General features: G+C 40.6%; 1 protein-coding gene across 1 annotated transcript in view; it reads left to right on the plus strand.

The window, feature by feature from the left end:
- The window catches only part of drp2 (dystrophin related protein 2), a 197,874-nt gene that overhangs the window by 106,143 nt on the left and 78,228 nt on the right, over positions 1-13,503 (plus strand). The window contains exons 4-6 of the mRNA XM_084718858.1: positions 6,495-6,615; positions 7,185-7,296; positions 9,551-9,707. Coding sequence (XP_084574984.1) covers positions 6,495-6,615; positions 7,185-7,296; positions 9,551-9,707 — 390 coding nt within the window. The remainder of the gene's footprint in view (positions 1-6,494; positions 6,616-7,184; positions 7,297-9,550; positions 9,708-13,503) is intronic.

A 13,503-nucleotide genomic window follows, 5' to 3' on the forward strand; every position in this document is an offset into this window, starting at 1 on the left:
GTTCAAAAATAGCTCCAGACAACAAGCAGACTCTGATGCAGTAGCTAAATCAAAGTGGAAATAATGCTTTTAATTATTATTTTGGGAATTAAACAATATTGAGTTACTATGAGATCTAAATCAATAAAACAATACAGATTCAAGTACTTAAAGGTGTGTGTGTGTGTGTGTGTGTGTGTGTGTGTGTGTGTGTGTGTGTGTGTGTGTGTGTGTGTGTGTGTGTGTGTGTGTGTGTGTGTGTGTGCGCGCGCGTGTGTGTGTGAAGTATTTGACGTTACATTATGAGACGTTACCTGGGATGCTCGGGATACTCTTTCATTTCCAGGTATATAACCTTAGTTGTGGCTGATTTCAGGAACTAGGACTGGTGTAGACATGCAGATACACACACACACACACACACACACATACACACACTTAGACACACACATACTGTAGCCTACATTCACACACACATACACACACTCGTAATTGGTTCTGTAAGTACAGCAGAGTTTTTCTTTCCACCCTTTTTCCAATTTTCTGTGCTGTCAGTTTGTGCAGTGTCTCTGAAAGGAGACTTGTATTGACAGTGAGAGGTTTGTGGCTGCCGCTTAACCCGACTCCAGCTCCCACCTGGACTGATACACGGAGACATCAGCCTCCCAATTAACAGGACAACGAAAAGAACAACACTTAGCATTATCCTGCAGTTTCCTCTATCCCCCTTTCTCTTAAAGAGACAGTTCACCCCTGAATCACATATACATCCTAATTTGTCCTGCTATCTGTAGTGCTGTTTATCCATCTAGATAGTTTTGGTGTGAGCTGAAGACTTCTGGAGATATCGGCTGTAGAGATGCCTGCTTTCTCCCCAGTATATAACGACTACATGGCACTCAGCTTGTGGTGCTCAAAGTGCCAAAAAAACTGAAACAAACTGTTTCAGGGGAGGCTCAGTGAATGGAAGGGAAAAATATTACTGTAGTTATTATATTATTTATCAAAAGGAGATCAGATAGAATAGCCTAAATGTAGTATGATAGTTCAGAGATACAGTAGTTTGCTTTGATTTTTAGTTTTCCCCACTTTCCCAGAGTCAGAAATTAATAAATACCTTTGGACAGGCCTTTCATTTAATTTATTTGGTGTAGTCTGAAGTTATGTCAAACAGCCATATTAGGCTATCTTGGCTCAACTGTTGAGTGTCTATGGGATCAATTAACCAGGAATTGAGCAAAACTAAGCAAGTAAACTAAGGAGGGAATGAGGGAGGCCCCAGTCTCAGACCTTTAAAACTCCTGCTCTACAATGAGCAGATAATAGCTTATCATCACTTGGAGCCTATAAGCTACAGCTAAATTTCTCAGCTGAAACCCTGCAATCCCCCCAAACAATTATTTTGCCTTATGCAGGCCTCAGTTGCCTGGATGCAAATGCTATGCTTAACCCACTCATTCACCATGTTTACCTGTTTGTTGCTCTTAATATTACATCGGTGCATATACTTTCGGAATAGTTGAAGCTTTATCCATTATGCCTGAGTACTTGTGCTCCATGTTCGGCTACAGGAACATGAGAATTTCTATATTTTATATACAGAACTTCTTCCATTACAGTGTCTTATCTTGTTAGCAGTACACAGCCTTTATAGTTTGTATTTATGACAATTTATATGAAACATTAAATGAGTTGAAATTCCATCATTTTTTAGACCACATTTCACCTACCAGTTAGATATGACTTAATAACTTTACGCTAATCAATAATGTCTCTCTTTCAACCTACAACTGAACGGATTATGAAAATGATTTAACAAATCTGTGTTTTGTGACACTGTGTTGTATCTGGTTGAAAATGGGGCGAAAAAAGGTCTTAGATGTTCAGTTTTCATTTGGAAATCGGTGTTGAAACCCCTGTCGGTGTTAAATGGGAAATTTGAAAACAGTCATATTGACCATCTTGACTGTTTGAGTGTTCCTTCTTTCTCCTTGTCCCTCCTCATCTCTGCACCCTGTCTGCCATACATGCTTTAAAGCTACAGCACTCCTCTTCTCTCCTCTTCCTCTCAAATGTTCCATTTTCAGCACAGCAAGCCTTTATTATCCGAGATGCCTCGGCTTCCCGAGCGTCTGGTCGCTCTAAAACTTTTCCGACAAAGCAGAGAGGGAAATTGCATCCCAGTTTTCTATAGAGAATTAAAGCGTTTTAAGAAATGTGAATTATTGATCTTAAGTGGATTTATTCTGATGTCGTTTTTGTGTGTGGGATGAGTTCCCTCTGCGCTACATTTTGTGCATGTGTGTCTGTGCATCTGCGTGTGTGTTGGTCTTGGAGCGTGGTTGCTTTGTGTATTTTGGGTGGTGATGCAGTGGAGTTTGGGTGGGAAGACATGTTTGTGGGGGTCTTCTGTGTGTTTGGGTGTTGGGATAAGTGAGCGTTTTGGCACTGGGAGGGATTTTCTGTGTGTGTGCGTGCACAGCTGCAGAATCCTCTCTGCCTCATGTGAGAGGGAAAATGAAATGAAAATGTATCCTCCTCCTCCTCCTCTGTGTTGTCAGAAGCACGTTGAGAAGGACCGTCCAGAGGGAGGAGTAAAAGGAACGCCATCAACATGTTTAGACCAAGTCAATGAAGTCATTTCCTTCCTCCGACTTTTTATACCCCATGCATAATGTATCTTAATCTGATCTGAAGGCTTCGCTCTTAATGTTCCTTCAACCAAAGACGAAGCCTCTGAGTGTGAAATTTAGCTGGAATTAAAGTTTTAACATGACAGCTGGCTCAGGCAATCCGTGGCTCAGCTCCTCTTTGGGCAGCAAAGCAGCTAAAGAGAGGATGGAGAGAATAGAGAGGATGAAAAGAGGGTGAAGCGAAAAGGAAAGGAAGGAGGCGAGGATGTGAGGCCGAGGGAGAGAATTTGTCTGTGATTAGAGAAGGAGTGTGTGGGAGGAAGAGGAGAAAAAGACAGACAGCAGGTTTTCTCCATGACTGTTGCACTGGGAATCTTATCTCATGCCACAGCTCCCCACCGTTACACACTTTTGCATGTTTGCTCGGCGCCGGCTGCTGTTTGCTGCTGTTTCATTGGGGGGGCTTTCTGTTTAACTCTGCTCGCAGGGTGTTATCAGGCCTGCCGGGCTCTGGTCCTTGGGTTTTTTTTTTTAATGCACTGAGACACTGTCACCACTGCAGCGCTGCTAATTCCAGCTAGTAATGTAGATTTTCAGCTGAAATTGTAATCTCTTCATAGCGTAAGAGGATTGAGTGCGCTGGCTTCACCTAAGTAAATTACTTTGAAGAGAGGGGATATCCCCGGCATTAATTCACACACCTGAGTGTTTTATACAGAACAAAGGTGAGTGTTGAAGAATGAGGACGTTTGACACACTGGCTTTCTTCGAGACCTCGGGGAGGCTCTGGGTATATGCAGTGGTGGCGTGAAGCTATATATGTGTGCGTTTCATAATTTGCATAAAGTGTCCAGTGGAGCTGCGCTCTCCACCTAATTATCTCCTCTGAGTGAGCAGGCCAGCTGACCAGTGTTCCCAATAGATTTGGTCTTCGTCTGTGCCCTTCAGGCTCTCAACACAAGCAGGCAGCCATGTAATATCATGTAGCCTTGCCAGTAGATCACTGTGAGTGCCTGTGTGTGTGTGTCTTTAGTGATTCCTATAGGTCAGTGGTTTTCAAACTTTTTGTGCCTAAGGCGCACCAAAGGGCAAGGAAAAACCTTAAGGCACACCTGTATTTATATCAATGCAAACTAGTCTCAAACTAGTCTACCTGACCAACAGAAGCAACAAACACTAGCCAACCAGAAGCAGAGTTTCTGGAGTTTGTGTGGGAAAAAATAAGGCGTCAATCAATCAGGTGATGTGTGTTTGATGTGCTGCACTCTAATAATTCCCACAATCTCACCGTACGTTCCCACAGGATCAGGTTTTGTCAGCAGCTGTTATAACGAAGGAGGGTAGCTGGCCATGATGATTCTTGTATATTGTGGCTCCCCTTGACTGTCAAAATTTAAAGGGCCAGATGATTTAAAATATCAAAACAGAAAAGAGCAGAATCATCAGAGGCCAGAAGGTTGATATTGTGCTGCTGCTAACACTAAAGAGTGGGGTGATGTCACACGGCAGAAGTTTTATTTGTATTCCTATATTTCCATTTTTATTTTTGCTGTTCTATTGTATTGCATGTTTTTATATATTTTAGTACTGTGCCTATTCTATCTGCCTGATTTTATACATTGTGTTTGAATGTTTTTTTTAATTATTGCTTTGCATGAATTTATATGGATAATTTTAGTTTGAAATGTACTGTTGCTTAGTGTTTTAATTGATGCTGACTTCCTGCCGTGACTGAACTGATTATCCCTAATTATCTGCAAATGTTTGTGTGCTCGTTTGTTGCACAGTGCCGTTCAGCATCCAGTTTTAAAGAACCCTTTGGAAAAATCCAACCTCTCCCTTTCCTCACCTACCTCTTCTTTTTAGATACGCAGTCCCATATCATGATGGAGTCAGTTTTCTGACGGTTTGAGTCTTCCCTCTTTGCGTTACTGTCGCACTATGTTTTAGCATTTACCATTTTATTTACCATTATCCTGTAATTGTCACTTGTGGCCACCGTGTCCTTTTTCCTAGTTCAAACTTCTCTATTGTTGTGTCTCAGTCAAGGATTCTCCAAAGTCTACATTTCCAAAATTAATATTTTATTATGGGCTGCCAAAGCTCCTCCACATACAACCAAGAAATACAGTCTAAATACAGTCTTCTTTTGGTCAGATTTGGAGGACAAAACACGTGTCAACATCCCGTGTGCTCGTCAGCTGGTGCATTCAGGCAATCTTGAACGCTCACAAAGACTGGAACTATCACCACATTTTATGTACCAGGTATTTCCACTCAGATGGTCACTGGTCAGTGGTGATACATCATCTGAACTAGCCCAATGAAAACGCCACTGCAGAATGTGAATAATGGAAGTCGGACATAAACTGTACTGTTCTTGTTAGCAGCCTGGACATGTTGTGAATCACTGGGAATTACAGATAAATGGGGGCCAATTCAAGTCAGGTTTATTTATACAGGTTTGTCTGAAGGTTTTACATCTGTACAGCATAAGACACCCTCTAACCTTAGACCTCCTCGATTAAGGATAGACTTGAACCAGTTAAATCAATTTATATATATGATAAATTCATGCAAAACACCTTCTGCTTCTTACCAACTGTGCCCTGATTGGGTGTTGTTTTTTGTCCTTTACCCTGTTTAAGTCTCTACAATTGTGTGGTGCCATAACTGAAATGTTAATTTTTTTTGTCACATTTTGTCACTTCTTTCTGAAGATTCTCCTCTGCTGTTTTTTGTCTGTGTTCAAGTGCTTGTTCCTGTGCAATGGAACTATATTTACCATTAACATGCTACACTATTTACTAGTTTCACATTATGTGTTGAAGTGAAACATCTGAAATCATACTACATACGCAGAATTAGGCCAATGGCTGCTGAGATGCTACAACTATTGTTATTCATTTCTTTTTCTCAGTGATGGATTAATTGTTTAGTCTGTACTGTTGCTTGATGTTAACATAACCTATCTTCTTGTGTAGTTTGTAAATTTAGTATATTTAGAGCGCTTACCTGTCTCCACCCAACACTGTGTCTGTAACTTGTAGTCCATTATACCCAGGACTACAATGCCCTTGATGTTTAGCCACTCAAGTTCATCTGCTTGAAACAAATAAGTGAGATATTTTAACCTGTTGTACTGCTGCTTTCACTCGATACTTGTTCACGTCTTGTAGAAAGGCTCTGATCAAAAGCCTGCTAATTAAAGAGATTTGTTGCACAGATGTTAGTGTATGGATGTTTTTTAATTCAGTTTTTAGTCTAAAATGCCAGAACACATATCCATCAAAGCCAGAGTATAATTTAATTATAAGTTAGTTATGAGTTAATTTAATTCGATTAGTTTAACACAGGGTTTCAAGGTGCGAGACAGACCTCCTGACAGACAGTTTCAGGGGCGGCTCATTGAATGAAAGTGAAAAAATATTACATTAGTTATTACATTAGAACAGTGGTTCCCAAACTTTCTGTCTTGCCCCCTCTGAAGCTGTAAAAAGCAGTTTGTGATTTCACTTTAGTTGACAGTACAGTTTTGTTGTAATTTGTCCCAAAATACACTCAAAGAAAGTCTAATAAAGGTCTAAAATTGTTGAATAAAGAACATGTTATTTCTGTTTTTTGTCTAATTCGATTCAAAATACAGCTTATTAGCATATTATTAATTGAGGTGCGACCCAAAATTATTACCAATGCATATTCAGTTGTTATAAAGCACCATTACCTCTGGTCTCTGTTAGGCACATATTCAGCTTCGCCTCCAGGACTCATCTTCCTTGGCTACGGTGTTGATTGAACCGGCTCCTGAATTTGAAAACAGCTTATGCCTTTCACTCTCCTCCACTTAGAAACACTCTCCTCTCTCTGTTTGTTTCCCGGCAGGCGTTCATGGAGGATGTCAAGTCTCGCGGGCCGTTCATCTACTCAGTCTTGGAGTCTGCCCAGGCCTTCCTGGCACAGCACCCCTTCCAGGAGCCAGAGGAGACCCTGACCGATGGAAAAGGTCTGCTCCCTTCGTAATCTGTGCCAACTGCTGCGCCAGCCAAAATATCATACTCACATCCTCGCTGGGCAAAGCCCCAGAGTTCATTTGGTGGGACCCTTGCAGGTGAAATCCTCCATTAGCAGTTATTAGCAGTGATCTGTCCTCTGATGTCGCACTGAGTTTAGGGAAAGCGTCCGGGTCGGGACCAATTAGCTCCAGCTCACCAGCTCTACAGTACCATCTGCTTAGATCAATAATACACCAAGCTTGACTTTTTCTCCACCGATACATCCTCCTAGTAGTGTTTGTCTCTGAGCACAGGACGCTCTCCTGGGGATACTGTAGAAATCTACCCTGCTGTGTTCTTCTTGCGTCTCCAACTTGTTCCCTTTCTCTGTCTTCCCTCTCGTGGAGTTGGTGTACTATCCATCCCTCCAATCATTGCTCTTCTCTCTGTCTGACTCCTGACCCCTGCTCTCCTCTCCACCCTGTTACCTCTCTTTCTGCTCCATGTTTTTATGTCTTCCTTTGTACCTTTATCCTTTTATCCCCGCCTGACCCCTTCTGACCTCTTCCACCCTCTCCAGAGGTGTCTCCACGTCGGAGGATCTTAAATGTGAGCCGCTCGGTGTGGAAGCAGGCGAACGTGGCCAGTGACCTGTGGGAGAAGCTGACAGCGCGCTGTGTGGACCGCCACCGGTCAGACACTTTTTCACATTGTGTATATCTTGTACAGGTTAAGTGTGGGTTCTGCAGTGGTGGCAACTAAATTTACTCAAGTTCTTTATATAAATACATTTCCAAGGTACCTGTCATTTATTGGATGCTACTTTCTGCCTCTAGGAATAATATTGTACTGTAAGTTGTACTTCTTTACATTTGTCTGACAACTGTAGTTACAATTTCTCCTTCATCCATGCTCTGGTGGTGTCAGAAGCGAGAAAGTGTTTTATTGGACACAAATGTCGTAAATGCAGGATGCAGTGCAGGATGAGTCAGTAACACTTTTGAGGAAATGACAAACTACTGTTACAAAATACTGTTAAGAATACCTGAGAATATCTACAAAATGACTTTTGTCATTATTAGACCAAATACTGATGTATAAGTGACATACAGGGCAATACATTTGTGATAAAAACACATAAATATTGATTTTGACTTCATGAGAACTTTTAAGGTTATAATTTTACATGAACTAAAACACATGATAAGTACATATAATGCATTGTTTATGATTGAACCAGTGGGGTTCCCAACTTTTTGGTTTGTTAATCCTCACAAAAAAGTAAAACTTAGATTGGGCTCCTTGTCACATTTCAGATGTCCTAGTGCTGAGACATTTCTCCTCTAAACTTAACGTTATTTGAATAATTGATCGAGGCCCAAAGAAAGAAAAGCCTTCAAGGTTTCACACAAAAAAAAAAACAAAAAATTACAGAAAGATGAAATTTTTGTACTGAGCTTGTTTTTTCTTCTTCTCAACCCCAATAATCACCTGACAACCAATCTGGTTTATCATAGGACATTTTTTGCACATTAAATACAGTTACTTGGAGTATTTTTATGTTGTTGTATTGAAGTAAAGTATTTCAATATCTCTTCCATCTTTGGATTTCTGCTCTCCATAGCTTGTCCATGTCCATAGCTGTGAAAGAATATTGAAAATAATCATAATAATGACAATAATAATAACAACAACAATGCACCTTATCCAAGTAATGAAGGTCATTGTTAGAAGTCGACTTTCATTCAGGTTTTTCTTCAGGATAGGATCATGTTTTGTCCTCTGAAAGCTTGGGTGGAGCTTTGAGGAGTTAATTCTTCAGTCCATGTGCTTCTTGAATCTTCTACAAAAACCCATTGAGCAGAATCTCTAAAACAAAACACCTAAAACTTAAAAGCTAAAATTTTTGAGTTAATATTTTTTTTTTGTTCCTCCTTGATTGAACAACTGGATCATACCTGAATATAAATGTTATGTTATGCCTGACAAGGGGTGGAAGATTTGCTCTTTTATTATCTCCTCTAGGCAGAAGCCCGGAGGACTGCAACTCACTTAATTCTGAACGGATTGTCATGAAATTTGGTTTGATAGAAACGTGAGAAATTAACCATGATAGTGGTTACTTGCTGGAATTAAATTCAGTTACTGGGGGGGGTGATCTAATCAGCTCTATGCCAAAATATTAAATTTCTGAATAGCCACATCTTCCACTGAGACATGCAGGCTCTAATCTATGAACAGATACAATTTCAGGTTTTGAGTATCTCCAAAAAATAACACTGTTTAAATTTAAAAGTTTGGACTTGTTTCCTTATTAAGTTTATACAGTTAGGAACTGAACTAAAACTGTAATACACAAAAACACTAAAACCTTTGCATATGTCTGTATCGTACAAAAATGCAGTAGGTGCTTCTGTTACCTGATCTGCACTTTACTGGGTGACCTCTACCAGTTTAGTCTTAGTTCAGTCTTAATAATAAAAAGCTGTTTTTACCATATATAATAGTAGTATGCCTGTAACATTTAGCGCCATAAAGTCGAGTGTTATTTCTCCCTTTGACTGTGTGTGTTGATCCGTAGCAGGGTATGCAGCAGTACATTATACGTAATGCAATTACCATAACTTGATTAGAAAACGTGGCAAATATAATCCATTATAGAAACAATTAGGAAAACACATTTATCAACTTTTAGTTCATTAAAAATTCAGACTTTCCTTCTCTCAATATTGAAACATGTCTTCAAAGAAAAGGCATTTAGATTGTAAAAAGGATGGTTTAAAATAATTTGCACATAGCCATAGTGAAATGACAGTCTGTACATTTAAATAAATGATGTTTGACTGCATGCTCTATGATTTTTATAGGATTTTAGGCTATGGCTCACATTAGCTCCAAGCGCTAATGGTCCAGGTAGTTAACAATAATGACTTATATTTCTAACAGACACATGGAGAGGACTTTAGAGCGTCTACTGCAGATCCAGGCAGCGATGGAGGAGCTGGCTGTGGCCCTGGAGCAGGCAGAGGGGGTGAGAGATGCCTGGGAGCCTGTCGGAGACCTCTTCATCGATTCTCTGCAGGATCACATAGATGCCACCAAGGTAGACACAGACAGAAAACCACGCCGCATTGCATACACGCTCTCATCTGTCTCTTTTTCCGTTTATCTCTCTCATGCACACACGCTTGTACATGCAGACACATTATCATGAATCCCAGATATAAATTGGTTTTTACCTGTGGAGTAACTTAATTGTCTCCTTTGAGATATTCGCCTCGGGCTAACCCTGAAAAAAGCACGCGTTTTGACACTTTGGCACATTGTAAACAAACATCAAAACAGTGACATGCAGCTTTTTTTTTATCAGAAGAACACACAGCAGTGATATGTTACTCCTGAATAAGTGAGAGATGTGTATCAGGCTGTGCAGTTTTAAAAATGTTTGTTTTGGTGGCCCGCGTACACACTCCTGTCTGAGTGGCTGTGATGTGACAGACGATGACAAGCACGTGGCACTTCAAACTGACACAGTAGAGATGGCAGGGGTTACTATCCTCAGCTGAATAGATGTGGTTAAACAAATGACAGGTCATTGGTTTAGTCATTACGGAGCGCCGCCGCTGCCTGTAATTGTGTGGCGCTATTCATTAGAAGTGAGGGCACTTCACAATAATCATGTCACTGTTTGGACTCCTGTCACAGCCAGCACATGTTCAGCTCGCTCTCTAGGGCAGGACTGTCAGTTGGCCTCATCTGCACTCACTCATTCATTTACATTTAAACACAGACACATGGACGCAGGCGACTAGAACACACCCATAAACCCACATTAAGCACACTCTCATACACACACATAAGGCTGCAACTGAGGCTTATTTTAATATCCATTAATAGATTAATCATTTACTTTAGAGCCCTGCATGGGACTGTTTTCTTAATCCCGCCCACTCCTTAAAGATTTCTGACCATTATGGCCTGGTCACGCAATATGTGTACAGTCCTGCAATATATGTGTGTTCACTCCATCCATTCCCACAATATATGTGTCCACTCCTGCCCACTACTGCACTATGTGTCCACCGCTACAATAAACGTGTCCCTTCCTGCCCACTCTCGTAATATATGCACCCACTCCCAATCACTCCCAGAGGATGTATCCAGTCTTGTCCACTCCCAGAATAATTGTACCCACTCCAGCCCATTCCCGAAATATGTGTGTCCACTCCCACCAAATCCCACAATATGTGTCCACTGCTGCAATATACATGTTCACTCTGGTCCACTCCTCCACTCCTAGCCATTCCCACACTACACGTGCCCACACACGCCCACTCCAACAATATATGTGTCCACTCCCACCCAATGCCATAATATACGTGTCCAGTCTCGGCCACTACCCCAGTATACATGTCCACTCCCAGCCACTCCTGGAATATATGTGTCCGCCCTCACAATATGTCCACTGCTGTAATATATGTATCCACTCCCGTCCAACCCCGCAATATGTGTCCGTTCCCACAATATGTGTTCACTCCCGTCCACTCCTGCAGTATGTGCCTGCTCCCACAATGTGTGTGTCCACTTCCGTCCAGTCCTAAAATATGTGTCCAGTGCCGCAATATATGTGTCCACATCCTGCAAACATTCTGATATTCATACCCGCACAGAAACAGGGTTCCACTGATTTTGTGTGTTCTCCAGTCCCATAGAGAAAACACAATATTTTTCTGTGGTATTAACAAATATATGCATACCTGTCTGCAACAAGTTTAACAAAGTGAAATTATTTGCTAGTGTACGAGTACATTCACACTAATTACAGTTCTTCAATTAAACAGACCGCAAAATAAATCACACACATAACACAATCACAACTACAGCAGATTCTAGTCATATGGTTGAATTTCTCTATAACAAAGTGCAACATATTTCTCAATATGTCTTGTTTATTTAGAAAAAAAAGTGCTTTCTTTGAAGGAGAACTTACTTGACTAGGGAGAACACAACCGGAATGTTGCCTTAACCCAGAGGTGCCCCAGTGAGCATTCTTCTGTGGAAAAGACAGTTCATTGGTTCAAAAGTGAGTTTTTTTACTATTTGAAAACAGTGATTGAATGTTCATATCTCACCAGGATTTGCAGAAGTGATTTTTCATCCACTACAATGTGCAAATAACAGCCTCTCGTCACTTAGGAGCCTCACTAAGAAACTAAATCCAAATTTCTCAGTTGGGAACCAGAAATAAAAGTGCCACTAATATAACTCAAATCTCAGCTGCCAGGATGAAAGTCCTATATTCAACCCACTTATCCACCACATCTACCTGTTCATATGATTGACTTCGTCACTCTTTATTCTACGTCCCAGAGCGTATATCCAGGAGTAGTCTTGCATAGCCAGACCAGTGGCAGGACTTTTAGAACTAGTGTGCATCCAGTTTGTCAGACTAAAGCTGCAACCAGTACACCTAAATACAAGTGCATGCATGTGCATTTTAGCTGGTTGAAAAGAGGTTTTAAATGTTCAGACAGAATATCAACCAGTTTTCAACAAGAAATCCTGGTCGGTGCTCACTGAGGCAGTATTTGTGCTTTTTGTATATTTGAGTCCAGATCTTTTCCATCTTGTCAGTAACACCTGACAAATTTGTCCAAATGTCACACTCGCCTTGCTTTGCTTTTGTACTGTTAATCTCTTCGCAACTTTATTTGTTGACTGCAATCTCAAAGCAGTCCAGTAGTTTGGTCTGTAAATTGGCAGAAAATAACAAAAATGAATGTCACAGCTTCCCAAAATCCCGGGGTGATATCTTTTAATATCTTATTTTGTCTGATCAGTGGTCCCAAAGAGAAAGATATTAGTGTACTACCACATAAAACTGACACATACAGTGACGTATAAGTGCGCACACTTGCTCCTAGACTGCCAAAATGAGATAATGCTTTTTTAAATTTCAATTTTTTCTTTATATTTCTGCATGTCATTTTTGTTGCCTCACTGCTTTTCATTATTCCTGCTGGTGTCTTAAAACAGTCAGCATATTTGCAGACATCAGATTAATTTCCTGCCATTAAAAGAAGCCATTTGAAGAAATCCACATCTACATAATGGGAAGAACAGCTCCATCCATCATGTGAAACATGAAACCTTAATTTAATACGAGTGATTATTTAAATGTGCTGGAGTTCTGGAGGGTTTTTACATGAATGAACATCCTGTCATTCAAATGATACTCATAGGAGGAAGTGCAGGGAACTAATCCCTAAAAGACATGTGACCTCAGGCTGTCCTGAGGCTCAGTTAGCTGGTGTTCACGCCACGCAGCCACAGATTACTGAACGGAGCAGGATACCTTTCATTTACGTGCTTTTATTTATGTCTCCACTGTGTACTGCCAAATGAAGACGTCAGTGCTAAAAAAAAACAATTGCATAAAAACACGTCACAGAGGGAACTTGACAAAATTATTATATTTTGGATGTCTTTGTTTGCCCTCTGTCAAAAATCAGTTCCTTTCAGGTTGGATTCTGCACTGTGAAGATTGGAAAAAAAAAAAAAAGTAAAATCTACAGCTGAAGTTTTTGCTCATTAAAGGAGAATGGAAAAGATTACATACACCCTACTGTGCACAATAATTAGGAAGCAGACTACCATATGCACACACAACCTGCCCACACACTCACACTTCATACCTGTTCTGGTGTATTCTGGTGTGTGGGGTTAGACACTGTTTACTGTATAAAGCCTCTCATTGTTCACATTGCTTATGCGATGCTTATGCTATTCCAGTATCGAGTATCTTCATTCTTTTCACTTTTAATTTAATTAATATATGGTTGCAGTCAAATAGTTTCTATAACAGACCTGACAGCGATAACTGGATCACAGTTCAAATG

Source organism: Lutjanus erythropterus, chromosome 5 (assembly GCF_056507025.1).
Source record: "Lutjanus erythropterus isolate fLutEry1 chromosome 5, fLutEry1.hap2, whole genome shotgun sequence".
NCBI lineage: Eukaryota > Metazoa > Chordata > Actinopteri > Lutjaniformes > Lutjanidae > Lutjanus > Lutjanus erythropterus.